Genomic DNA, 25,625 nt, shown 5'->3' on the forward strand with positions numbered 1-25,625 from the left:
CCTATCCCACATGGGCTCACAGTCTTAATCCCCATTTTATAGATGATGTACCTGAGGCACACGGAAGCTAGGTGACCTGCCCAAGGTCACACAGCAGACAAATGGCAGAGCCAGGAGTAGATCCCAGGTCCTCCCGACTCCCGGGCCTGTGCTCCACCCAGTATGATACACTGCTTCTCTAGACTGTAAAGTCGTTATGGGCAGGGATCATTTCTGCCAATTCTGTTGTATTCTCCGAAGGACTCAGTACAGCGCTCTGCACGTAGTAAGCACTCAATCAATATCATTGATTCGTGGACTGGGAGCTGCAGCTGTTTGAGTTGGTATAAAGTCCCCGCTAATCAGATTCTCTGCACGAGATCTAGCTACTGACCAAGAATAGTCTCACAACTAAGGTATTCAAGAGCTGGTAGAGGTTCAGGATAACAGCTTTTTCTTTGCTTCTATTTTATTCCAAAGCCCTGCCTTAGATAGACGGGCAAATTTTGCAAAATTTCCAGTCTGCTTTTCTATGCCATTCTAGAGAGTTTTCAAGCCAAAGACTTAATTTGATGACTCCAGAGGGCAGAGCTTTTGTAAGTTTCTGTATCTTCTTGGCTCACGAATTGAGCCAACTTGGCAAGCAGAGCAGATGGTGTAATAGCCGCATGCTAGTGTCACATGGCAATTCCGAAAACCCAAACAAAACACGTTAGGTGTCACCTCAGACTTGCCAGCTCTGATATTTCCTTTTTCTAGTGACCTTGACTTAAGCGAAAACATTTTAACATAGGGCTTTCTTGCCTAACTTTTTCAAAAGACCAAAATTGCATTCATAACCACTGGAGTGGAAGAATGAACTTCCTGTACTGATATGGAAAATGACCGCTTGAGTGCTAAACCTCTGAAAACAATCATTAGGCTCCATCGGGGCTGTTAGAATGCCCATTTAAACAGATGAGATCCTAAGAAGGACAGTGATCGGTGGAACCAAAATGTTTCCATAGAATTTTTGCATTTCGTGAACAAACATTCACAGTAGGTTTCCATGGACTGTTCGCTCCAGCCTTCATCCTGGGGACGAGCAGGTATTCTGTGGTTGGTTAGTAGAGAATCTTTGCATTTTTAAGAAAGTTGCAGGAGAACGGTCAAATCAGATGGAATCTAAATTTTAAAAGAATAATTGACCTGCCTTTTTTTTTTTCCTAAAAAGGAAAATGCAAAGTAATCTCAGGCTGGTACTTATAATAGTCAACAGACGATTACTCTCCCCTGCTTCAAAACCTTATTGGAGGCCTCCAAGAAGCCTTCCCAGACTGACCTCCCACTTTCCTCATCTCCCACTCCCTTCTGCATCACTCTAACTCGCTCCCTTTGCTCTTCCCCCCTCCCTGACCCACAGCACTTACGTATACATCTGTAATTTATTTGTATTGATGTCTGTCTCCCTCCCCCTCTAGACTATAAAGTCATTGTGGGCAGGGAATGTCTGCCTATTGTTGTACTGTACTCTCCCAAGTGTTTAGTACAGTGCTCTGGACACAGAAAATAATAAATGCAATTGATTGATTAATAGTTGATAGTATTTATTAAGTGCTTACTGTAGGCAGAGCACTATAATAAGCGCCGGGAAGGATTTAAGTGGAAATTAGACCCAGTTCCCGGTCCTTGGGGATTCACAGTCTAAAAATATGTAGCAGAGAGGAGACTGTTGATGAACATATAAGGAAAGGTTGCACAAAACCAAAGACATGGCCAAATCTCCCCTCCCGCCTTCCCCGGACAAAAAAAAAAAAGCATCTATAGTGTGGTGTCCTCTTAGACTGTAAGCTTGCTTTGGGCCGGGACTGTGTCGGCTAATTCTGTTGTACTGGAGAAGCAGCGTGGCATAGCGGATAGAGCACGGGCCTGGGAGTCAGAAGGTCATGAGTTCTAATCCTGGCTCTGCCATTTGCCTACTGTTTGACCTTGAGCACGTCACGTTACTTCTCATTCATTCAATAGTATTTATTGAGCGCTTACTATGTGCAGAGCACTGTAGTAAGCGCTTGGAATGTACAAATCGGCAACAGATAGAGACAGTCCATGCCCATTGACGGGGCTTACAGTCTAATCGGGGGAGATTGACAGACAAAAACAATAGCAATAAATAGAACCAAGGGGATGAACATCTCATTAAAATAATAGCAATAAATAGAATCAAGGTGATGCACATCTCATTAACAAAATAAATAGGGTAATGAAAATAGATACAATTGAGCACCTCTCTTACTTCATCTCTAAAATGGAGATTGAGACTGTGAGCCCCCTGTGGGACATGGCTAAGATCCGCCCTTTCCTCTCCATCCAAACTGCTATCACGTGTGTAAAATCACTCATCCTATCCCACCTAGATTGAGCAAGTGCTCAATAAATTCATTTGATGGATACTGTGGCCAGGGGAGCAGAATTGTGGCTTCTCACTATTCAGGGTCCCCCAGGCCCAACGGCTGCCACCACAGTCTTCCCGAGGGTTTTGTGGAGATGATGCCGGGCTGCGGCTACTTCGCTCCGTCCCACCGGAGTGGAGGAAAGCAGGTTGGAATGGTGGTTCCTCCATGACGTGGGAAGAGCGGTGTGGATTCCAGGGGAAGCAACGTGACGGGGAAGTAGAAGATGCTCAGGGCCCTCGATGTTGTGGTGGGAGGTCGGGAGTTAGAGTGGTTGTGTGGTGGAGAGAGAAGCCAGCGGAGCTGGTTGGGTGGCTGTGGGAAAGCTGCAGAGTTCCCCGTGGATTCGCTGCAGGATTCTCAGTGGACTCTCTCAGCCGTCCGCTAAAGATTTGCTACGAATAGGCCACGAAGCTAGTAGCACTTCCTTGCTCAGTGTGTTTTTTTGCAGATCACTGCTGGGCGTCATGTAGACATGCCATAAATGTTTGTTAATTTGGATGATCGTATTTCTAGGCCTCAGTACACAGCTCGGTTTCAAAGATCAACTTGGAGAAATGGGCAGAAAGTAATTTCTCAAAAGGGCTGGAGTAAAACGAGGTTTGGGCCGACCGATCAGTGGTATTTCTTAGGAGAAATGGGCAGAGAGGAGTGGCCCTGAGAGCAGTTAGCTCTCAAATTGTGTATTAGGATGTGCCTGAGACTTGAACTAGGAGTGAAAATCCCGTTAACGAAGATGAAAAATGAGTATGAATGCTGGATCGGCCAGGGCCGGGTGACAGATGCTTTCTTCAGTTATTCACTTCCTTAGGTCATACAGTGCTCTGCACGTAGTAAGCACTCGCATGTCTAAAACTGAGCTCCTTATCTTCCCTCCCAAACCCTGTCCTCTCCCTGACTTCCCTGTCACGGTGGACGGCACGACCATCCTTCCATTCTCACAGGCCCGCAACCTTGGTGTTGTCCTTGACTCGGCTCTCTCATTCACCTCACACATCCAATCTGTCACCAACACCCGCCGGTCTCACCTTCACAGTATCGCCAAGATCCGCCCTTTCCTCGCCATCCAAACGGCTATCATGCTGGTACAAGCTCTCATGATATCCCGGCTGGATTATTATGTCAGCCTCCTCTCGGATCTCCCTTCCTGCCGTCTCTCCCCACTCCAAGTCTATTCTTCATTCCGCTGCCCGGCTCATCTTCCTACAGAAACGCTCTGGGCATGTCACTCCCCTTCTTAAACACCTTCAGTGGTTGCCTATCAACCTCCACACGAAACAAAAACTCCTCACTTTTGGCTTCAAAGCTCTCCATCACCTCGTCCCCTCCTACCTCACCTCCCGTCTCTCTTTCTACTGCCCACCCCGTACGTTCCGCTCCTCTGCCGCTCGCCTCCTCACTGTCCCCCGTTCACACCTGTCCCACCGTCGACCCCCGGCCCACATCCTACCGCTGTCCCGGAATGCCCTCCCTCCTCCCCTCCGGCAAACTAACTCTCTACCCCTCTTCCAAGCCCTACTGAGAGCTCACCTCCTCCAGGAGGCCTTCCCAGACTGAACCCCCCTTTCCCTCTTCCCCTTTCTTCCCCCCCACCCTCTGCCCCTCCCTCTTCCCCTCCTCTCAGCCCTGTGCTCATTTGTATGTAGTATTTATTACCCTATTCATTTTGTTAATAAGATGTATATCTCCTTGATTCTATTTATCTTGATGATGTTGTCTTGTTTTTGTTTTGTTCTGTTTTGCTTTGCTTTCTGTCTCCCCATCAAGACTGTGAGCCTGTCACTGGGCAGGGACTGTCTCTGTCTGTTGCCGATTTGTGTATTCCAAGCGATTAGTACAGTGCTGTGCACATAGTAAGCACTCGATAAATGCTATTGAATGAATGAATGAATAAATACGATTGAACGAATGAATAAGGATCAAAGTGGCCAGTGGAAATGCTTTTTTTAAGAGGAGCTGTTAGCTCGTTGTGGGAGTTATTTTGTACTCTCCCCAGTGCTTACGAAGGTGCTCTACACAAATCAAGTGCTTAAGAAATACCGCTGATTGATCGGCCCAAACCTGGTTTTACTCCAGTCCTTTTGAGAAATTATAAAACTTCTTTTTTCTGCTCTGGATCCTTCCCAGGTAAATACGAGTTTACTTTGAATCCCTTTACTTTGAACTTAATTTTACTTAATTTTTTCCTTGTTTATGGCATACTGTTCTCTCCCCATACCTACCACAACGTAATTCATTCTTTTAGAAGCAGTTATTGCTGTGACTACACTACCTCTCATCTTATCTTACCTGGTCTAAAAATGCTCCTCAGAAGACACTGCTTTCACTGTCCATGGTTAAGTGGACAGAGTTGGCTGGATTAGCTCGGTGTTCCTGGATAGTGTTGGGAGCAGAGACACAGCTCTGGAAGCCAAGGACAGGTGAAAACCATGATACAAAAGAGTGATTTTCTTCAAATATGGTTGTTTTGTGGGATCCTTTTCCCCACAGACTTATACAGTAGAAATTAGAATCTGTCCCAGACCAATGCAAATTTACAAATAGCTCTCTGATAATCTAGTACTCCGTAATAAGGAAAACCCGTGTGGCACGATCCAAGCCTTGAACAACTCAGCCTGCAGGCACGCAACCATTTCTTCGGTTATACGCACAGTAATGGTATTTATTATTGATTGCCTTGCACTGCACTAAGCATTTAGAAAAGTACAACAGATGCATTCCTGGCCCGTAAAGAGCTATCAATCTAAAACGGGGAAACACTTTGAAAGTATTTCTGTGTTTTAATAATCAGAATAAATAGTGGATTGTACAGTTGATCATATATACACAGCTGAGGCTGAAGAAGAGTATAAATCATTCATTCATTCAATAGTATTTATTGAGCGCTTACTATGTGCAGAGCACTGTACTAAGCGCTTGGGATGAACAAGTTGGCAACAGATAGAGACGGTCCCTGCCGTTTGACGGGCTTTCGGTCTAATCGGGGGAGACGGACAGACGAGAACAATGGCAATAAATAGAGTCGAGGGGAAGAACGTCTCGTAAAAACCGATGGCGACTAGATAGAATCGAGGCGATGTACATTTCATTAACAAAATAAATAGGGTGATGAAAATATATACAGTCGAGCGGACGAGTACGGTGCCGAGGGGATGGGAAGGGAGGGGGGAGGAGCAGAGGGAGATGGGGGGAAAAGAGAGTTAAGCTGCGGAGAGGTGAAGGGGGGGTGGTAGAGGGAGTAGACGGAGAAGAGGAGCTCAGTCTGGGAAGGCCTCTTGGAGGAGGTGAGTTTTAAGTAGGGTTATAGAGAAGCAACGTGGCTTAGTGGAAAGAGCATGGGTTTGGGAGTCGGAGGTCGTGGGTTCTAATCTCGGCTCCGCCACTTGTCAGCTTTGTGACTTTGGTTAAGTCACTTCACTTCTCTGTGCTTCGGTTACCTCATCTGTAAAATGAGAATTAAGATTGTGAGGCCCACGTGGCGCAACCTGATAACCTTGTATTTATCCTAGCGCTTAGAACAGTGCTTGGCACATAGTAAGCACTTAAATACCATCATCATCGTCATTATTATTATTAAAGTGCTGACATCAGAGTCGGAGGGATAGAAGCTGGGAAGATTAGAAATTTACTTGGAGAAAACCTCCTGGAGGAGATGTGATTTTGGAAGGGCTTTGAAATTGGGGCCATGAAATGGCGGAGGATATGAGGAGGAGGTTGATGGAGGAGAGATGAGAATGAAGTATAATGGGTAGGTTGGCTTGGAAGGAGCAAAGACTGTGAGTTACGACGTAGTTATAAAAGAGAGTGGATCAGTAGGAGGGAGTGAGGACTCGATGAAGTACCTTAAAGGCAGTGGTCGGGAGCTTCTGCTTGATGTCGAGAGGAAAGGGCAACCAACCGAGGAGTGCAGAACAAAGTTTTAGGAAAATGATCCTGGCAGCAGAGTAAAGGATGGACTGGTTAAGGGAGAAACTGAAGGGAGGAAGATAAGAAAGGAGGCTGATGCAGTAATGAAACTGGAATATGACAAACGCCTGGGTCAGCATGGTGGCCTTTCGGATGAAGAAAAAAGGGACAGATCCTGGATACGTTGGGGAGGACGAACCCGCAAGATCTGTCAACAGACCGAAGCATGGCCTCCCCTAGAGGAGGAGTGTCTGTCAGTTAACTCTCTTTATTCAGTGCTTAGTGTATTTAGAGCACTGTACTAAGTGGTTGGAAAAGTATAGTAAAGTACAGTATAACAGTATAACAGACAAATTCCCTGCCCACAACGAGTTAACAGTCTAGAGTGAGGATTGTAATCTGGGATACATCTCTAGATGGTTCTTTTAAGCGTTAAATGCTAATTGAACTTCTCCTTTTTTGCCTGTTTGTTTTTTGTTACAGTCCTTTTATTACAAGATTTAAGACTTTTAGAACAGTTTTTTGAGTATAAGGTACGCTGTATTTGCCCAAATGGGTTTTTGCATGGAATGCAAAGTAGTATGATTTTTATGTCAAGTCATCTCCTGTAGTGGTCAGAGAGATCCCACAGAGTGGTTCCTTATGCTAGCTGTAACAGTAATAATAATAATAATAATAATAATGTTGGTATTTGTTAAGCGCTTACAAGGCTGTTCTAAGCGCTGGGCAGGGTAATCAGGTTGTCCCACGTGAGGCTCACAGTCTTCATCCCTATTTTACAGATGAGGTCACTGAGGCCCAGAGAAGTGAAGTGACTTGCCCACAGTCACACAGCTGCCAAGTGGCAGAGCCGGGATTCGAACCCATGACCTCTGACTCCCAAGCCCGGGCTCTTTCCACGAAGCCATGCTGTAATGCTATTTGAGTGACTTTTTAAATGGCACCTGTTCAGCACTTACTATATGTAAGGAACTGTACTAAGTGCTGGGGTAGATACAAGGTAATCAGCTGGGGCGCAGTCCATGTCCCACATGCTTCTCACCGTCTCAAACCCCATTTTACAGATGAGGTAACTGCGGCCCAGAGAAGTGAAGTGACTTGCCCAAGGCCACACAGCAGACAAGTGGCGGAGCTGGGATTAGAGCCCAGGTCCATCTGACGCCCAGGCCCGTACTCTATCCAGTAGGTCATGCTGCTTCATGTGCTGTTGAGTGCAGCACACTGTACTAAGCACTTGAGAAAATGTAATAGAAACAAAAGACACATTCCCTGAACGTGAAGAGCTAACACTCTCTAGAAATAAGGCGGGGAAAGGAGGAGAGAAAGGACTCTGTATCTAGCAGTAGGATGTGGAAAGGGAAGTAGACGAAAGGCAAATATGTAAAACAAGGTGTGCTCCGCGATTAGAATCAAGCTCACCTAATTCTGAGAAAGTACAAAACTCTGAATAGTGTATTGTCTCCAGAGGCCACATCTCTGTATCAGTTTTACCAGAAAATGTCTTCGCTACACATTTTGATTAGAATAAATGGGCAGAATTAGGAGAAGTTTTTCGAACAATGTGTGGGGTTTGGTTTTTAATGGTATTTAAGTGTTTACTATGTGCCAGACCCTGTGTTCATTCATTCAATCGCGTGGCTCAGTGGAAAGAGCGCGGGCTTTGGAGTCAGAGGTCATGAGTTTGAATCCCGGCTCTGCCACTTGTCAGCTGTGTGACTGTGGGCAAGTCACTTCACTTCTCTGGGCCTCAGTTCCCTCATCTGTAAAATAGGGATTAAGACTGTGAGCCCCACGTGGGACAACCTGATTCCCCTATGTCTACCCCAGCGCTTAGAACAGTGCTCGGCACATAGTAAGCGCTTAACAAATGCCAACATTATTATTATTATTATTATTTACTGAACGCTTACTGTGTGCAGAGCACTGTACTAAGTGGTTGGGAGAGTACAGTATAACAATAAACAGGCACATTCCATGCCCACAAGGAGCTTAGGGTCTAGAGGGGCAGACATTAATATAAACAAATTAATAATAATAATAATGTTGGTATATGTTAAGCGCTTACTATGTGCCGAGCACCGTTCTAAGCGCTGGGGTAGACATAGGGGAATCAGGTTGTCCCACGTGGGGCTCACAGTCTTAATCCCCATTTTACAAGATGAGGGAACTGAGGCACAGAGAAGTTAAGTGACTCGCCCACAGTCAAACAGCCGACAAGTGGCAGAGCTGGGATTCGAACTCATCAGTCCTGACTCCGAAGCCCATGCTCTTTCCACCGAGCCACGCTGCTTCTCCAATTTACAGATATGTGTGTAAGTGCCTTGGCACCGGGAATGGGGAAGAATGAAGGGAGCAAGTCAGGGCGATGCAGAAGGGAGTGGGAGAAGAGGAAAGGAGGGATTGGTCAGGGAAGGTTCCTTGGAAGGGATGTGCCTTCAATAAGGCTTTGAAGGCCGGGAGAGTAATTATCTGATGGATATTGAGGAGGGAGGGCGTTCCAGGCCAGAGGCAGGATGTGAGTGAGGGATTGGCAGCAGGATAGGTGAGACTGAGGCACGGAGGTAAGCTCGTTATGGAACGGGAACGTGGCTGCTAAATTCTGTTGTACTGTACTCTCCCAAGCGCTTAGTAGAGCGCTCTGCACGTAGTAAGCACCCAATAAATACTGATTGATTGTACTAAGTGCTGGGGTAGATACAAGCTAATTAGGTTGGACCCAGTGGTGTTCGTTTTACAGATGAGGTAAGGAGGCACAGAGAAGTTAAGATAATATCATAAGAACGTTGGTATTTTACTTACCATGTGCCAAGCACTGTTCTAAGCACCAGGGTAGATGCAGGGTAACCGGTTGTCCCACGTGGGGCTCACGGTCTTCACCCATTTTGCAGATGAGGTCACTGAGGCCCAGAGAAGTGAAGTGACTTGCCCACAGTCACACAGCTGCCAAGTGGCAGAGCCGGGTTTCGAACCCATGACCCCTGACTCCCACGCCCGTGCTCTGTCCACTCAGCCACGCTGCTTCTCAATAATAATTACGGTGTTTAAGTGCTTACCGTGTGCCAGGTACTGGACAAAGCGCTGGGGTGGACACATGCAAATTGGGTTGTATGCGGTCCCCGTCCCGCGTAGGGCTCAGAGTCGTAATTCCCATTTTACGGATGAGGTAAGTGAGGCAAGGAGAAGCGAAGCGACTTGCCCGAGGTCACTCGGGAGACGGGCGGCGGAGCCGGGGTTAGGACCCAGGTCTGTGCTCCACCCACTGGGCCGTGCTGCTTCTCAACAGATCGTTCGGACTGAGCGTGACGTGGGGTAACGAGAAGCCGTCTCGGCCTGCAGGGTGGAGCCGTCGGTATCGCCGAACACGTGGCCGCCGGGGCCGCCCTGCCACGCTCCCCTTTTCCCTTCCCCGGCTTGTATCGTCGGTTCAGGTTGGATCAGGGAGCAACAAACCGGGAAGGAGCTGGGCCGGGGTGGAGCGGTGGAGCCGGCGGCCGGGCCCACGGCAACCGCCGTTGCTTCGACTGAAGTTCAGACGAAACGTATGAGGAGGGCAGCCTGGGGAAACAGGCGAAGAGGGAATCGATTTGGACCTTGCCCCCTTTTACCTCACCTCGCTTCTCTCCTTCTACAACCCGGCTCGCATCCTTGGCTTCTCCAGTGGCAACCTTCGCACTAGGCCTCCGGCTCGCCCGTCTCACTGCCGGCCCCTAGGCCGCGTCCTGCCTCTGGCCCGAAATGCCTCCCCTCCTCAAAGCCGACAATTACTCTCCCCTCCTTCAAAGCCTTATTCATTCATTCAATGGTATTTATTGAGCCCTTACTATGTGCAGAGCACTGTACTAAGCGCTTGGAATGGACAAATCGGTAACAGATAGAGACGGTCCCTGCCCTTTGACGGACTTACAAAGCGCACCTCCTCCAAGAGGCCTTCCCTAAGTGCCCCCTTCCCTCATCTCCCACTCCCTTAATAATGTTGGTATTTCTTAAGCGCTTACTATGTGCAGAGCACTGTTCCAAGCGCTGGGGTAGACCCAGGGGAATCAGGTTGCCCCACGTGGGGCTCACAGTCTTAATCCCCATTTTACAGATGAGGTCACTGGGGCACAGAGACGTTAAGTGACTCGCCCACAGTCACACAGCTGACGAGTGGCAGAGCCGGGATTCGAACTCTTGACCTCTGACTCCAAAGCCCGTGCTCTTTCCACCGAGCCACGCTGCTTCCTTCTGCGTCACCCTGACTTGCTCCCTTTGCTCTCCACCCCCCTCCCCGCCTACGGCACTTATGTACGTATCTGTAATTTATTTGTATCGCTGTCTGTCTCCCCGCTCTAGACTGGAAGACTGGGCAGGAAATGTGTCTGTTGTATTGTAGTCTCCCAAGCGCTTGATGCAATGCTCTGCACACAGTAAGCCCTCAGTAAATTCAGCTGAATGAAGGAATGAATGAAAGAGGCGAGGGTACGGGAGAGGGAGATCAGGGAGGCATTTGCAAATGTAGTTTTTACTTAACTGTGGGGCTAAGCCCTTGTTGGGGCAGGTTCTGGTGCAGAATCTAGCTAGAAGCGGGGGCCTCTGGGAAAATGTATTCCACAATCCAACCATCAAGACACCGTCACATTTTTGAGGACCAACTGTGGAATGGAGTATGCGCCGCCTGTACTGTATTTGTTTTCCCTTACATTATATGAACCAGGAAGTAAACAGCAAATTAATGCAGCCAAGCTCCATTGGCCTTTTGTTTCTTAAGCACCTGCGGTGCTATTTACATCACTTCAATTTTGATTTTAGCGTATTTTGCCAGACTAAATAACAGAATCATCTTTTCTGGCTGCAATAACATTTCACGGCTCCCAGATGGGTTCTTTTCCCTCTCAGTGTTAGCGTCTAGTATAAAATTCAACAACACAAGTAATATTAATGTGCATTCACAGGGAACTTAGCACATCCTATTGTATTTCACCAAATGCATTTCTGGCATTCCTCAACACATGGACTATAAGTTTGCTATGGCCAGGGAATGTGTCAGTTAATCAATTGTATTTATTGAGCACTTTGTGCAGAGCACTGTACCAAGTGCTCGAGAGAATATGATGTAACAGTATAGCAGACACATTCCCTGCCCACAAGAAGCTTATAGTCTAGAGGGGGAGACAGACATTAATATAAATAAATTACAGATAAGTGCATAAGTGCTGTGGGGATTGGAGGGGCGATGAATGAAGGGAGCAAGTCAGGGTGACGCAGAAGGGAGAGGGAGAAGAGGAGAGGAGGGCTTTGTCGGGGAGGGCTTCTTAGAGGAGATGTGCCTTCAGTAAGGCTTTGAAGGGGAGGGAGAGTAATTGTCAGATTTGAGGAGGGAGGGTGTTCCAGGCCAGAGACAGGACGTAAATGAGAGGTCGGCGGTGATCGAGGTACGGGGAGAAGGTCGGCATTAGAGGAGCGAAGTGTACAGGCTGGGCTGTAGTAGGAAAGTACCAAAGTAAGACAGGCGCGGGCAAGATGATTGCGTGTGGTTCCTTCCATTATATTTTGCTCTCTCCAAAACTCGGCACAGTGCCCTGCACATAGCACTCAGTACACACCGTCGAGAGAGTGATGTTAGTAACGGAGGAGAATTCTTTTTAAACTCTGTGGATGGACACTCCCCTAAGGATTGAGGCTTGGACCTGAGAGTCTCAGACCCCCAAGAACCTGCAGAGAGGAAATGATGGTAATGCTAGTGCCTCGTACCCCTACCGGTCTCTTATTCCTGCCAGCCGTGCACCCACCGGGGCAAGGAAAGCGGTGAGCGAAGAGGGGGGCGGCAGATTGCACAGGGTGTGTGCCTGCGTGGTCCACATTAGCCCATTATGGGCAGAACCTGGAGGAACCCAGGTCCCCGTAGAGATGATTAGAAGTACGTGCATGGTTCAGCTCCTGGGTTTCAGCTGCCCTGGACCTACTATCAGTATAGCAGATGATGATGACGCTATTTGTTAAGCACTTACTGTGTGTCAAACACTACTCTAAAAATAATAATGATGGTATTTGTTAGGCACTTAGTATGTGCCAGGCACCGTAGTAAGAGCTGGGTTGGGTACGAGGAAATCGGGTTGGACACAGTCCCTGTCCCAACTGGGGCCCACAGTCTCAACCCACATGCTACAGATGAGGTAACTGAGGCACAGAGGTGTGGAGTGAAGTGAAGCGACTTGCCCAAGGTCACACAGACAAGTGGCGGGGCGAGGGTTAGAACCCATGACCTTCTGACTCCGGGCCCGTACTCTATCCGCTATGCCGTGCTGCTTCTCACTGGGGTAGATCAGATGGGGCACGATGCTTGGCGACACGGGGCTCACAGTCTTAATCCCCTTTTTGCAGATGAGGTAACTGAGGCACAGAGAAGCGAAGTGATTCGCCCAAGGTCACAGAGAGGACAAGTGGCAGAGCTGGGCTTAGAACTCAGGTCCTTCTGACTCCCAGGCCTGTGCCGTAGCCACCGCTTCAGAGTAGATGCTTCGAGTTTGCCCTCCCCTGTCTTTTTTTCTCCTCCCCCCGTTTTTTATGTGGCACCTCCTGAGGACCGTAGTGGCTGCTGGAGTAGGGTTCCCGTTACCCCTGCTTTAGAGAAATTACCCTCCCTGGCTCCCCTGGAGTCCATGAAGCAGGATGTGGGTGAATGTATAAAGCAATCCTTGTTTCACACAGAAGAGTGTACTCTATCAGGAGCCAGGAAGAAGTCTGCAAATTTTTCCATGACAATCTGGCCTAGTCAGCGTGGCTCAGTGGAAAGAGCCTGGGCTTCGGAGTCAGAGGTCATGGGTTCGACTCCCGGCTCTGCCACTTGTCAGCTGTGTGACTGTGGGCGAGTCACTTAACTTCTCTGTGCCTCAGTTACCTCATCTGTAAAATGGGGATTAACTGTGAGCCTCACGTGACAACCTGTACCCAAGTATCTACCCCAGCGCTTAGAACAGTGCTGTGCACATAGTAAGTGCTTAACAAATACCAACGTTAGTATAGTCACGCACTTCCTTGCTGCGGAAGGTAGCGGAAGGGTAAGGCTCGGGAAAGGCTCCCCAGCCTTTCTCTTCCAGGCTCTTCTTGCTTTTAGTGAGCTCTCCACTTCCCTCTTCTCAGTCAGCTCGACTGTAATCAATCGATCGATCCTGTTTATTGAGCGCTTACTGCGCGCAGAGCACTGTACCACGCTTGGGAAAGTACAGGCTCGTTTTGGGCAGGGAACGTGTCTTAATTCTGTCGTACTATACTCTCCCGAGTGTTTAGTACAGCCCTCTGCACAGAGTAAGCTTTCGATATTGATAATTCTGTCGTACTATACTCTCCCAAGTGTTTAGTACAGCGCTCTGCACATCTAATTGGGCCTCAGCTAATTTGCCGGCTAGGTTAGATAAATTGCAGGTCAGCAAAGTGAGCAGTTGGACATCATTACAAATTTAAAGCCCTAGTTAGCGTGGGCAAATTATATTATTTTATTTACATCGTACACGAGAAGTGGATTTCTGTAGCTACGACAAGTGTCATTCAAATTCACCACTTTTCTCTGTATCTAAATTCTCAGCTGCAGTTGGCGTTAAACCTTGTCCTCAGGTTTGGTGCCGGCAATAATTATAAATGCAGGCAACAATTAAAAACTGCTCGCATATTGCTGGTGCAAGAGGGTAATGTCTTTTGGACTGCGTTGTGAATTTTTAACACGGTGATCTGAACGTGAACCTGCTGCTGGTCAGGAACGTTTTCCAAGTCTGTTGTTTTTTTCCCAACATGCTGGTGGTCTCCACCATGATCCTTGGAAACAATGAAACTTTTCCAAAGCTCTAGCACCCTAGCCGACTATAATCTTGATTCTGTTTTTAATGAGTTCAGGGTATTAAGGAATACCCAGGGAACATATCTACCGACTCTGTAGTATAGTATTAATAATAATTGTGGTATCTGTTAAGCGCTTACCAAGTGCCTGGCACTGTACTAAGCGCTGGGTTAGATACAAGATAAACAGGTTAGATACAGTCCCTGTTCCCCGGAGGGCTCAGAGTCTTAATCCCCATTTGGGGGCATTTCGGTATTTTGAGCGGTTAGTTATTGCTTGTATTGCCAGTTTGCAGAAAAGGCATTTTTTAGCTCACATAACCGTGTGAACTCTTTCCTCTGACTTTTAGAATCTGGGTAAGATGAAATAAATGTTCTGTTTTGGTCAAATTAGTCCTGCTAAATTTCGTCTCTGTTTTCCTTGCTTGTGAATCACCACTCATCTCTCTCTCTTTTTTTATTGGTATTTAAGTGCTTCCCCTCTCAGGGTCGCACCTTGAGAGTTTCCGGTGCTCTTGGAAACTTGGCTATGGGAGGGAGAGTCCAGCAGAGGCCCGTCCATTCCATTCCTAGCTTGGGCATTGGCTAGCGAGTGGAAGGGAATCTGCCGCATGTCAAAAATGCCCCGTGCTGGGCAGCAGCGGCATGGGAGAGAGTCGAGGGCGAAGACTCACGTTTTCTTCACGGAAGGAGGCAGTGGTCACTTCCCTATTTTTACCAGGAGAACTCTGTGGATACACAACCAGAACGGTTGCAGGTGGAGGTGGGGCGTTCTGGGAGAGACATGTCCACGGCGTCGCTATGGATCGGAGATGACATAAGACAAGACAAATTTAACTGCTTACTATGTGCCAGGCACTGTACTAAGCTCTGGGGCAGATGCAAGATAATCAGGTTGGATGCAGTCCATGTCCCGCATGGGGCTCACAGTCTTAATCCCCATTTTACAGATGAGATGATTGAGGCACAGAAAAGTGAAGCGACCTGCCCAAGTCGCTTGCCGCAGACAAGTGGCGGAGCCGGGATTAGAACCCAGGTCCCTTGACTCCCAGGTCCATGCTTTTTCCACAAGGTCACACCGCTTCTCTCAGATGCATTTTGTTGCTGCTGATTGTGGTATTTAAGTGCTTTTTCTGTGCCAAGCACTGTACTGGTAGGGTGTAAGGTGCAGTACAGTCAGGTTGGGCACAGTCTTTGTTTTACTTGGGACTCACCCTGTAGTCTCCTGACTCCAGCATGTACTTTACTCTGCCCTAGATCTTTAGTCTCAGCAACCTCCAGTGGTTGACCATCCCTCTCCTCATCAAGTAGAACGGGATTGATCTGATGCTCATTTTTACAGATGAGGAAAGTGAGGCATAGAGAAGTGACTTGCCCAAGGTCACAAAACAGGCAAGGGTCTGATCCAAGGTCAGGAGACTCCCAGGCCCGTGTTCTTTCCTTTAGGATAACCTGCTTATTTTGTTATTCTGGGAAACTCTCCCTCCCTGCCCCCGAATTTATCGGTCCATATCTTGCATTTTGGCCGTCTGTAGTTTCTCTTTGTTTTTGCACAGAAGTAAAGGTCAAAGTTTATACCTTGCGTCTGTACTAACCGACAGAGAGGCAGCATGGTTTAGTGGATAGAGCCCGGGCCTGGGAGTCAGCAGGTCGTGGGTTTTAATCCCGGCTCCACCGCTTGTCCGCTGTGTGACCTTGGGCAAGTCACTTCACTTCTCCGTGCCTCAGTTACCTCATCTATAAAATGGGGATTGAAACTGTGAGCCCCACGTGGGGCAGGGACTGGGTCCAAACTGATCACCTTGTATCTACTTCAGTGCTTAGACAGTGCTTGGCATTCATTCAGTAGTATTTATTGAGCGCTTACTATGTGCAGAGCACTGTACTACGCGCTTGGAATGTACAGTACGGCAACAGAAAGAGACAATCCCTGCCCAATGACGGGCTCACGGTCTAATCACATAGTAAGCGTTTAACAAATACCATACTTATTATTTTACCAACTCTGTTGCACTGCACTCGCTCAAGGGTTTAGTACGGTGCTCTGCACACAGTCAGAATTTAATAGATACCATTGACTGATTATACCAAGATGGTACAAGGATGCCTAAAAAGAACATTTGCCTTCGTCTTCTTTGGTAGGTTAACTTCTTTCAATGCTTTTACCTTTCTTCAGAGACTCTGTTTTCCAGTCTCTTAATGGTTTGTTTCACTCCTTTGGATCTGTCCCCCACCATCCCCCCCTTCCCTTCTCCCCACCCCACCCCCCGACCTTAAACAGCATAGACGGGACCACCGTCCTTCCTGTCTCACAAGTCGGTAACCTGGGCATTATCCTTGACTCCTCTCTCTTTCAACCCACTTATTCGATTCATCACTAAATCCTGTTGGTTCCCCTTTCGCAACATCGCTGAAATCCACCCTTTCCTCACCATCCAAACCGTTACCACTTTAATACAATCACTTATCCTATCCTGCCTTGATTACCTCTTGATTGGGGCTGGGAGGGTGGACGAATAAAGGGAGCAAGTCAGGGTGATGCAGAAGCGAGTGGGAGAAGGGGGTGGGGGTGCTTAGTCTGGAATGTACAGTGGTTAGTACATGAAGTGCTTAGTGCTAGCCTCTTTCTGACCTCCCGGCCGCCTGTCTCTTCCCCACTCCAGTCCATGCTTCAGTCTGCTGCCTGGATCATTTCCCTACAAAAACATTCGGGACACGTTTCCCCACTCCTCAAGAAACTCCAGTGGTTGCCCATCCACCTTCACGTCAAACAAAAACCTCCTCACCACTGGCTTTAGATCACTCAATCACCTTGCCCCTTCCCACCTCACCTCTCTACTCTCCCGCCACAACCCACTCTGCACACTTGGCTCTTCTAATGCCTTTTTACCGTACCTCGATCTCTTCTATTTCACCGCCGACCCCTCAAAATCTCTCTGGCGTGGAACGCCTTCCCTCCTCCAAATCTCTCAATTACTCCCCCGTCCTTCAAAGCCTTTATTGGAGGCCCATCTCCTCCAAGAGGCCTTCCCAGACTAAGCACCCCCCCCCCCCACTCGCTTCTGCATCACCCTGACTTGCTCCCTTTATTCGTCCACCCTCCCAGCCCCACAGCATTTATGTAAATATCTGTAATTTATTTATATTAAACTCTGACCCCGCCTCTAGACCGTAAACTTGTTGTGGGCAGGGAATGTGACTTTTTTGTTATATTGTACTCTCCCAAGCGCTTAGTACAGTGCTCTACACACAGTACGTGATCAGTAAGTATGATTGAATGAATGACCGAACAGCGAACCTCTTAAAAGGAAAAAGATCAAAACTGTTGTCTAAGAGCCTAAGCAAGTCCAAGTTTGGCAGAAGGATTTCTTCCCACATCTTATATGTAGTACTCCTGTTACTATTACATCTAAGACCGTGATCTTTTAATAGAAATGCCACTATATTCTTGACTTATATTAAGCTTGTAGTTCACCATGGTTCCCAGATCTATTTTTACCCTACTCTTGTCACCAAATAAACCATTTTTTGGTGGGGGGGGCTTGGCCGGGGTAAGGTTTTTGTACACATTTCATGGAAATAGGCATATGCTTTTTGATAACTTTATCAGTAAGTCAACAAGTGTATTTTCTTTTCTTCAGATATTGTGGATGCAAGTGAACTTAAGCAATTTTTTGAGACCAACTATTCTCAGATATATTTTATCTTCTATGAAAATTTCATAACACTGGAAAACAGCCTAAAATTGAAAGGTAAGCTTCTCTACGATGTTTCTTAAGAGTATGCAGACCCTCTAGGTTGTTTGAATGTTTCTTCCAGAAACAGCGGTGATCATGGGCGTGAGCTGTGTTGCCACAGGGTTCATTCATTCATTCACTCAATCGTACTTATTGAGCGCTTACTATGTGCAGAGCACTGTACTAAGCGCTTGGGATGAACAAGTCGGCAACAGATAGAGACAATTCCTGCCCAACAACGGTCTCACAGTCTAAACGGGGGGTCGGGGGGGACCCTAAATGGCTCAGGACTCAGGGCTGTAGCGCATGGATTCAATTAATCTTTTTCCCTCAAGAAATGCTAGCAAAAGCCAAGTTTAGGTAGTTTACCTACATTTCTGGGGTCGTGTACTTGACGAGCCTCATGTTATGAAATCACATCCTAGCGACCAGTGGTAATGAATAGGTTTTGGGATAGAGAGAGCAAAGATACATCAAAACTGACAGTTTTTGATACAGATTGCTGTGTATTGTGGCTGAAGTCCACCATGAGCGGTATGCTTTCCCCCTTGCCATTCATTATTATTTTACTGTATTAAGTACCTTAAAGTTGCAAAATCACAAAGTGCTATACTATATGTTATAGTAATAATAATGATTATAACATTTGTTAAGCACTTACCATGTGCCAAGCACTGTTCTAAGCGCTGGGGTAGATAGAAAGTAATCAGATTGTCCTGTGAGGGGCTCACAGTCTTAATTCCCCTTTTGAGGCACAGAGCAGTGAAGCGACTTGTCAAAGGTCACACAGCAGACAAGTGCTACAGTAAGTCTGAAGCAGAGACTGTGTAGCATAACAGCCATATGCTTTGAATAACTTCACATGTATGAGCCACCAGCATTTCCTCCTCCACTGAATATACCTGAAGCGGGTTGTGTTATGAGTTAATAAATAGTCAATCGATCAGTGGTATTTATTGAGCACTTATAGCGTGCAGAGGACAGTACTACGTGGTTGGGAGGGGAAGCAGCGTGGCTCAGTGGAAAGAGCCTGGGCTTCGGAGTCAGTGGTAATGGGTTCGACTCCCAGATCTGCCACTTGTCAGCTGTGTGACTGTGGGAAAGTCATTTAACTTCTCTGTGTCTCAGATACCTCATCTGTAAAATGGGGATTCACTGTGAGCCTCACGTGGGACAACCTGATTACCCTGTATCTCCCCCAGCGCTTAGAACAGTGCTCTGCACATAGTAAGCGCTTAACAAATACCAACATTATTATTATTATTACTCACGATCTTTGCTCTCAAGGAGCTTGCAGTCTAGTGAGGATCTTATGCTGGACTAGACTTAGGTTGTGGAAGAGCGTTTCCAAGTTCTTCTAGCGTGTTATATCCAGGTCATGTAATAGTAAGCGCTCAATAAACACTATTGAATGAATGAATGAATGAATGAATAATCAGTCAAGCACTAGTGTATTTTGAGTGATTACTTTGTGTAGACCCCTCTCTTAAGTGTTTGGGTGAGTATAACAGATATCAAACGTCCCGCTTTAGGAGGCTAACTTATCATTCGGGGGTTCACATGACAAACCTAATGAAAAATAAAAGGGATATATTACCTAAATCAAAAGAACTAAAAACTAAAGGTTTGATTCCAAAAATTGGGATCAGAAATTTGATTTTTTTTCTGTTTTAGATTATTTGATTGTAGTTGCTTTATTTTTGATAGTTTACCATGCAACATTAATGTGTGGAGGAGTGAAGTGAGATGTGATTTGGCTGTAAAGTAATAAAAAAAAACCTAATTAAATCTTGAAAGGTGGAGTACTACATTATTGATGAATAGTTATTTTCTCCCTCCAGGTAAGAATGGAATAATTCCATAATCATGAAGTGAAAAACAATTCCTTTTTTTTCCAAGAAGTTTTTTGTTGTAGAAAAATCTTGGGATAAAAAAGTACTTGTGTGGAAAGAAGGAATGATACTTCTGTTGAGAATGGAAAGCACTTGATTTTTTAGAAGGCATTTCAGCTTACTGTTTTGGAAACCCTTTGAGGCCTTTGTCGATGACTGGATGATGAAGCTTTTAACACACATGTAATTGATATTGGTGTGTTTTTGTATTCCAGGGAATAAATCACAAAGGGAGGAGCTGGACTCCATTCTCTTTATTTTTGAAGTAAGTTAATTTTTCAGTTTGTCTATTTGTCTGTACTTTGAAAATTCTTCTATAAAAGCAAATTTCCATATTGGATAGCCGAATTAAAATTACATCTCCATGAGACATAGCCTTATTAAAATCACATCTCCTGAGACCTTCCCCAGTTAAGCCCTCTTTTCCTCTACTCCCTCCTGTGGATTTTGGTTTGGGACCTTTAAACACATGATATTCATCCCACCCTCAGTCCCACAGCTCTTATATACATATCAGTAATTTATTTATATTAATGTCTGTCTCCCCCTGTAGACTGTAAGCCCCGTGTGGGCAGGGAATGTGTCCACCAACTCCATTATATTGCATCCTTCCAAATGCTTAGTACAGTGCTCTGCACACAGTAGTCATTCAAGAGCTATACTGATTTGGAATGAACCTAAAATGAAGAATGGTAAAATAAAATATGATTTGGCTATCACAAAAGTGGAATTTAGTCCATAAATTGCCTTTTCACTTGAGATAAATAAATAATTTTGAATCACTTAGGCAATATTCTTCAGTCAAATCATGTGTACCTCAGCTTTCTGCCCTCACTTGAAGTTTCTGTTATGTATCAAAAAAGTCAGTATGACTATAAATCACATTTACCTCTAATGTGGCATTGGGGGGAAAATCCAATTAACTTAAATTATTAATAATAATGGTACTTGTTAAGTGAGTACTGTGTGTACTTCTAAGCTTCTTAGAATTTACACTGTTCTAAGCTCTGGGGTAGATAAAAGGTAGTCAGGTTGGACTCAGTCCCTGTCCCACATAATGATGTTCGTATTTGTTAAGCGCTTACTATGTGCAGAGCACTGTTCTAAGCGCTGGGGTAGATACAGGGGAATGAGGTTGTCCCACGTGAGGCTCACACTCTTCACCCCCATTTTACAGATGAGGGAACTGAGGCCCAGAGAAGTGAAGTGACTTGCCCACAAACACACAGCTGACAAGGGGCAGAGTCGGAATTCGAACCCATGACCTCTGACTCCCAGGCCCGTGCTCTTTCCACTGAGCCACGCGGCTTCTATAAAATACAAAGCATATTAACCTGAAACTTTTTCTTGTTTAGACATTTTTTAAGAATTATTATTGTTAAATTGTATTTGTTGAGCACTTACTATGTGCCAGGCACTGTACCAAGTGCCGTGGCAGATACAGGTTACTCAGGTTGGATATAGTTCATGTCCCACCCGGGGCTCACAGTTTTAATCTTATTCATAGTCCTAGTGTCTCAGTCTTAGAAGCAGCATGACATAGTGGATAGAGCACGGGCCTCGGAATCAGAAAGCTATGGGTTCTAATCCCGCCTCTGCCACTTGTTTGCAATGTGACCTTGGGTAAATCACTTTATTTCTCTGTGTGCCTCAGTTACCTCATCTGTAAAATGAGGATTGAAGCTGTGAGCCCCACATGGGACAGGGATTTTGTCCAACATGATTTGCTTGAATCGACTCCAGCTCTTAGTACAGTGTCTCGCATGTAGTTAGTATTTAACAAATACCATAATTATTATTAACTCCAGACTGTAAGCCTGTTGTGGGCAGGGATTGTCTCTGTTTATTTCTGTATTGTACTTTTCAAGAGCTTAGTACACTGCTCTGAGAAGCAGCGTGGCTCAGTGGAAAGAGCACGGGCTTTGGAGTCAGGGCTCATGAGTTCGAATCCCAGCTCTGCCACTTGTCGGCTGTGTGACTGTGGGCGAGTCACTTAACTTCTCTGTGCCTCAGTTCCCTCATCTGTAAAATGGGAATTAAGACTGTGAGCCCCACGTGGGACAACCTGATTCCCCTATGTCTACCCCAGCGCTTAGAACAGTGCTCGGCACATAGTAAGCGCTTAACAAATACCAACATTAATTAATTAATTGCTCTGCACATAGTAAGCGCTCAAATAAATACGATTGAATGAATGAATTATCATTATTATTAATCCCATTGTGGAGGTGCTGTAACTGAGGTACAGAAAAGTTAAATGTCTTGCCTAAGGCAACACAGCAGACAAGTAGTGAATCCAGGATTAGAACCCAGGTCTTTCTGACCTGTAGGCCTGTGCTGTATCCACTAGGCCAAGCTGCTTCTCATGGCCTCGTGAATGGAGCACTTGTTAAATCGTTTTCTGTCAATTCATTTTATAAAAACATAGGATAACTGCTATTTTAATTTCATATTATAGATAGTTAATATGTGTTAATTAAAAAAAAAAACACTCTTTTTTCTTCAAAAAAGTACTAATTGCAATTGACCTTTTTTTAATTTTAAAAGTAATGATCAGTGTTGCTTGAATTTTCTGTGGTTGTATATTACCATGTAGTACTGAGTAGGTGAAATCTTTGCCATTCCTTAATTCTGATAAACAGTTTTTTCACATTTTGAAGTTGAGAGACGAATCACTTGGTGAAAAGATTTGATCTTGAATTGCAAACTGGAATTTGGAATATTTGGAATAGAAAACCATCATGGCCTGGGGATCAGAGGACCAGGGTTCTAATCCTGGCTCTGCCATCTGTCTGTTATGCGGTCTTGGGCAAGCCCCTTAATTCATCTTTGCATCAGTTTCCTCATCTATAGAGTGGGGATTAAGTCCTACTAGAGAAGCAGCGTGGCTCAGTGGAAAGAGCACGGGCTTTGGAGTCAGGGGTCATAGGTTCGAATCCCGGATCAGCCACTTGTCAGCTGTGTGACTTTGGGCAAGTCACTTCACTTCGCAGTGCCTCAGTTACCTCATCTCTTAAATGGGGATGAAGACTGTGAGCCCCACATGGGACAACCTGATTCTCCTGTCTACCCCAGCACTTAGAACAGTGCTCGGCACATAGTAAGCGCTTAACAAATACCAGCATTTTACTCCCAAATTATTAGATTGGGAGTCCAATGTGGGGTAGGGACTGTATTGTGTATCTACCCCAGCACTTCATACGGTGACTGACATATAATGAACACTTAACAAATACCATAAAAAAAATCACTTAAGTTGCTGATTCCTTTCTTTTTTAGTTTCATGGTACATATTCTGCTTCAATTGAAGATTTTTTTTTAACTTTTAGCCTTTCAACAAAAGCGCCACAGTGTTTTGGGTGAGGTATCGTCACAAAAAGCCAAGCAGCCTGGCCGTCAGAATGGAAATCATTTTCAGTAGAGTATTCCAAGTGTCAACAGGATTTGATTTATTGCTACTTGTCGTTGGAAAAGTTCTGTAATGATTTTCACATAATTTTAGAACCTACTAAGTCAGAAGGAACATAGAAGTAAACATTGTGTAGGGATTATTTCATTGGTTGATGTTTGAAAGCCTTAAGTGGGCATTAGATGCTAAATAGTAAAACAGCAAAGGAACTTCATGCTCCCAGGAGCTTACCTTGTATAAGAATATGAGCCAAAAATCTTTGAATGATGATTTTTGCTAATGTGTGAGTTCTTTTTGGGCAGGGAATGTGTCTGTTGTTATATTGTACCCTCCCGAGTACTTAGTACAATGCTTTGCAAACAGTAAGCACTCAATACGATTGAATGAATGAAAATGTGTGTGTGTATGGATATATATAAAGGAGGGTTTAAGTTATAAATTACATTTTGGATGATTTGTAACTTTCCTCTACCAGTGCTTAGTTGATGCCTGGTAGGAGTGGAGAACAGATGATTAATATCAGAATGTGGATGGTAAACTAGAGAAAATTTCTCTAATTATTCAGGAGAAGATGGGATTTGAGGAAGACTCTGAATAATCAAAGGCAGTCTGCATAAGCCCAGAGATGGGAATGGCATAAAGAAAGTGAATGTCACTGACCTGAAAAAGAAATCAAAAAAGCTGGAGAATAGGAGTGAGGATAGAAGGAGGTGGATATGGGAGAGAAGGCTAAAGGGCAGTGACAGTTGAAGGAATGTAGAGAACCTTTGGGTGCCAGTGGAAATGTATGAAAACCCAGTCGATAGCATCGAAGAGACACATAGGGCAGATGTTTGGTTGATGTTTACCATTTAGGAGGCCCGGGAGGGAATTATAGTTATTCTGTTATGTTAGTTACAATTTGGTTCTGGAATTTAGCTGTGTGAATGAAGAGAAACAGTTCAACGGAGGTGAGAAGTGGCTAGATTTGAATTTCGGGGAAGAAGGTGAATAAGGAATTCAAAGTGGTAGAACCCCGAGGAAGGGTTAAGAATGATAATGGTTTCAGGAAGGATAGGGTGGGGAGATCAAATGAGTGTGCTTGCAGCAGACCTTAGCTGATGATAGTGTGGCAGAAGAGGAAGGCATCCAAATGGCAGAGTTGTCCTGAATCTCATGCACTGGATGGGAGCAGAACGTTTGAAGAAGGTATATTTGGACCCAGAACCTACGTGGATCCTTTCACAACCACATCGGCATCTTCTTCGTAGGACTTCCGCTAAGAAGATGAGTGCTTAAGGAACCGTGACTCAGTGCTAAACGAAAGGGCCGTCTTAACTGTTGGATGACATTTTCAAGCATTTTTGTGAAGATGGTACTTTCCATTGTTTACGGCGGTGGTCAGTAAGTTGATAATGATGGTATTTGTTAAGCACTCACTTTGTATCAAGCCCTATTCTATGTGCAGCGGTAAAGGGGTAAAGGAAAGTAGGCTGTTAGGGCTCTACAGTCCAGGAAACAGAATGCACTATTTAAGTCAAGCCCATGGTGTTACTAGAAAGAAAATGTAACAAGGCAAATAACCCTTCTCCTTGCCCCCTGATGTAAGAGGAGTAAAAATCTGATCACTTTAGGTAGGTCTCCTAGGAAGTAGGATGTAGGTCTCCTAGGAAGTAGGACCAGAATATTTCCTTTTCCTTCTTTTTCCTCTCTATAAATGATTCATGGTTTTATCTCCCATGACATTGTGAGGGAAGGGACCATGCCAGCTCATTGTTGTACTCTCTCGACGGCTTATTACAGTTCTAGGCATACAGATACCCAGCAAAGTTTTTGGAGAAACAAAGAGAGGAAATAGATGAGGCAGAAGAGGGAAAAGAACAATAAGGGAAAGGAGTGGGCAATCAGAGACAGGGGAAATCAGGAAAAGAGCATGGCTAAGTGGCAAGAGCATGAGCTTTGGAGTCAGAGGACCTGGGTTCTAAACCGGTGCTGCGTCTCGTCTGCTGTGTTTATAGTTTACAGTTGTTTTGTTGTAAGTTAGTTATGATTTGGTTCTGGAATTTAGCTGTGTGAATGAAGAGAAACAGTTCAACGGAGGTGAGAAGTGGCTAGATTTGAATTTCGGGGAAGAAGGTGAATAAGGAATTCAAAGGGTAGATTCTCCTGAGGAAGGGTTAAGAATGATAATGCTTTCAGGAAGGATAACCTCTCTGTGCCTCAGTTTTCTCATCTGTAAGGTGGCGATTCAGGCTCAGCTCCTTGTGGGATATGGCCTATGTCCAACCTGATGATCTGTATCTACCCCAGTGCTTAGTTCAGTGTCTGGCACACAAGAAGCCCTTAACAGATACCATTAAAAAGTGGGGGGGGGGGAGGCGGGGGGAGAATGAGTGAGGGATGAAATCTATCTGTCTTGATCTCTGATTAGAGCTTTGCTTCCATTCAGCTGATCCAGTCATAGCATAGCCCAGGACGGACCAGC

General features: G+C 45.5%; 1 protein-coding gene across 1 annotated transcript in view; it reads left to right on the plus strand.

Annotated features, from left to right (window-relative positions):
- The window catches only part of RALGAPA2 (Ral GTPase activating protein catalytic subunit alpha 2), a 368,955-nt gene that overhangs the window by 19,376 nt on the left and 323,954 nt on the right, over positions 1–25,625 (plus strand). The window contains exons 2-3 of the mRNA XM_029070298.2: positions 17,765–17,875; positions 19,968–20,017. Of these exons, the coding sequence (XP_028926131.1) occupies positions 17,765–17,875; positions 19,968–20,017 (161 nt within the window). The remainder of the gene's footprint in view (positions 1–17,764; positions 17,876–19,967; positions 20,018–25,625) is intronic.

The sequence above is a fragment of the Ornithorhynchus anatinus genome, chromosome 1 (genome assembly GCF_004115215.2).
Source record: "Ornithorhynchus anatinus isolate Pmale09 chromosome 1, mOrnAna1.pri.v4, whole genome shotgun sequence".
Lineage (NCBI taxonomy): Eukaryota > Metazoa > Chordata > Mammalia > Monotremata > Ornithorhynchidae > Ornithorhynchus > Ornithorhynchus anatinus.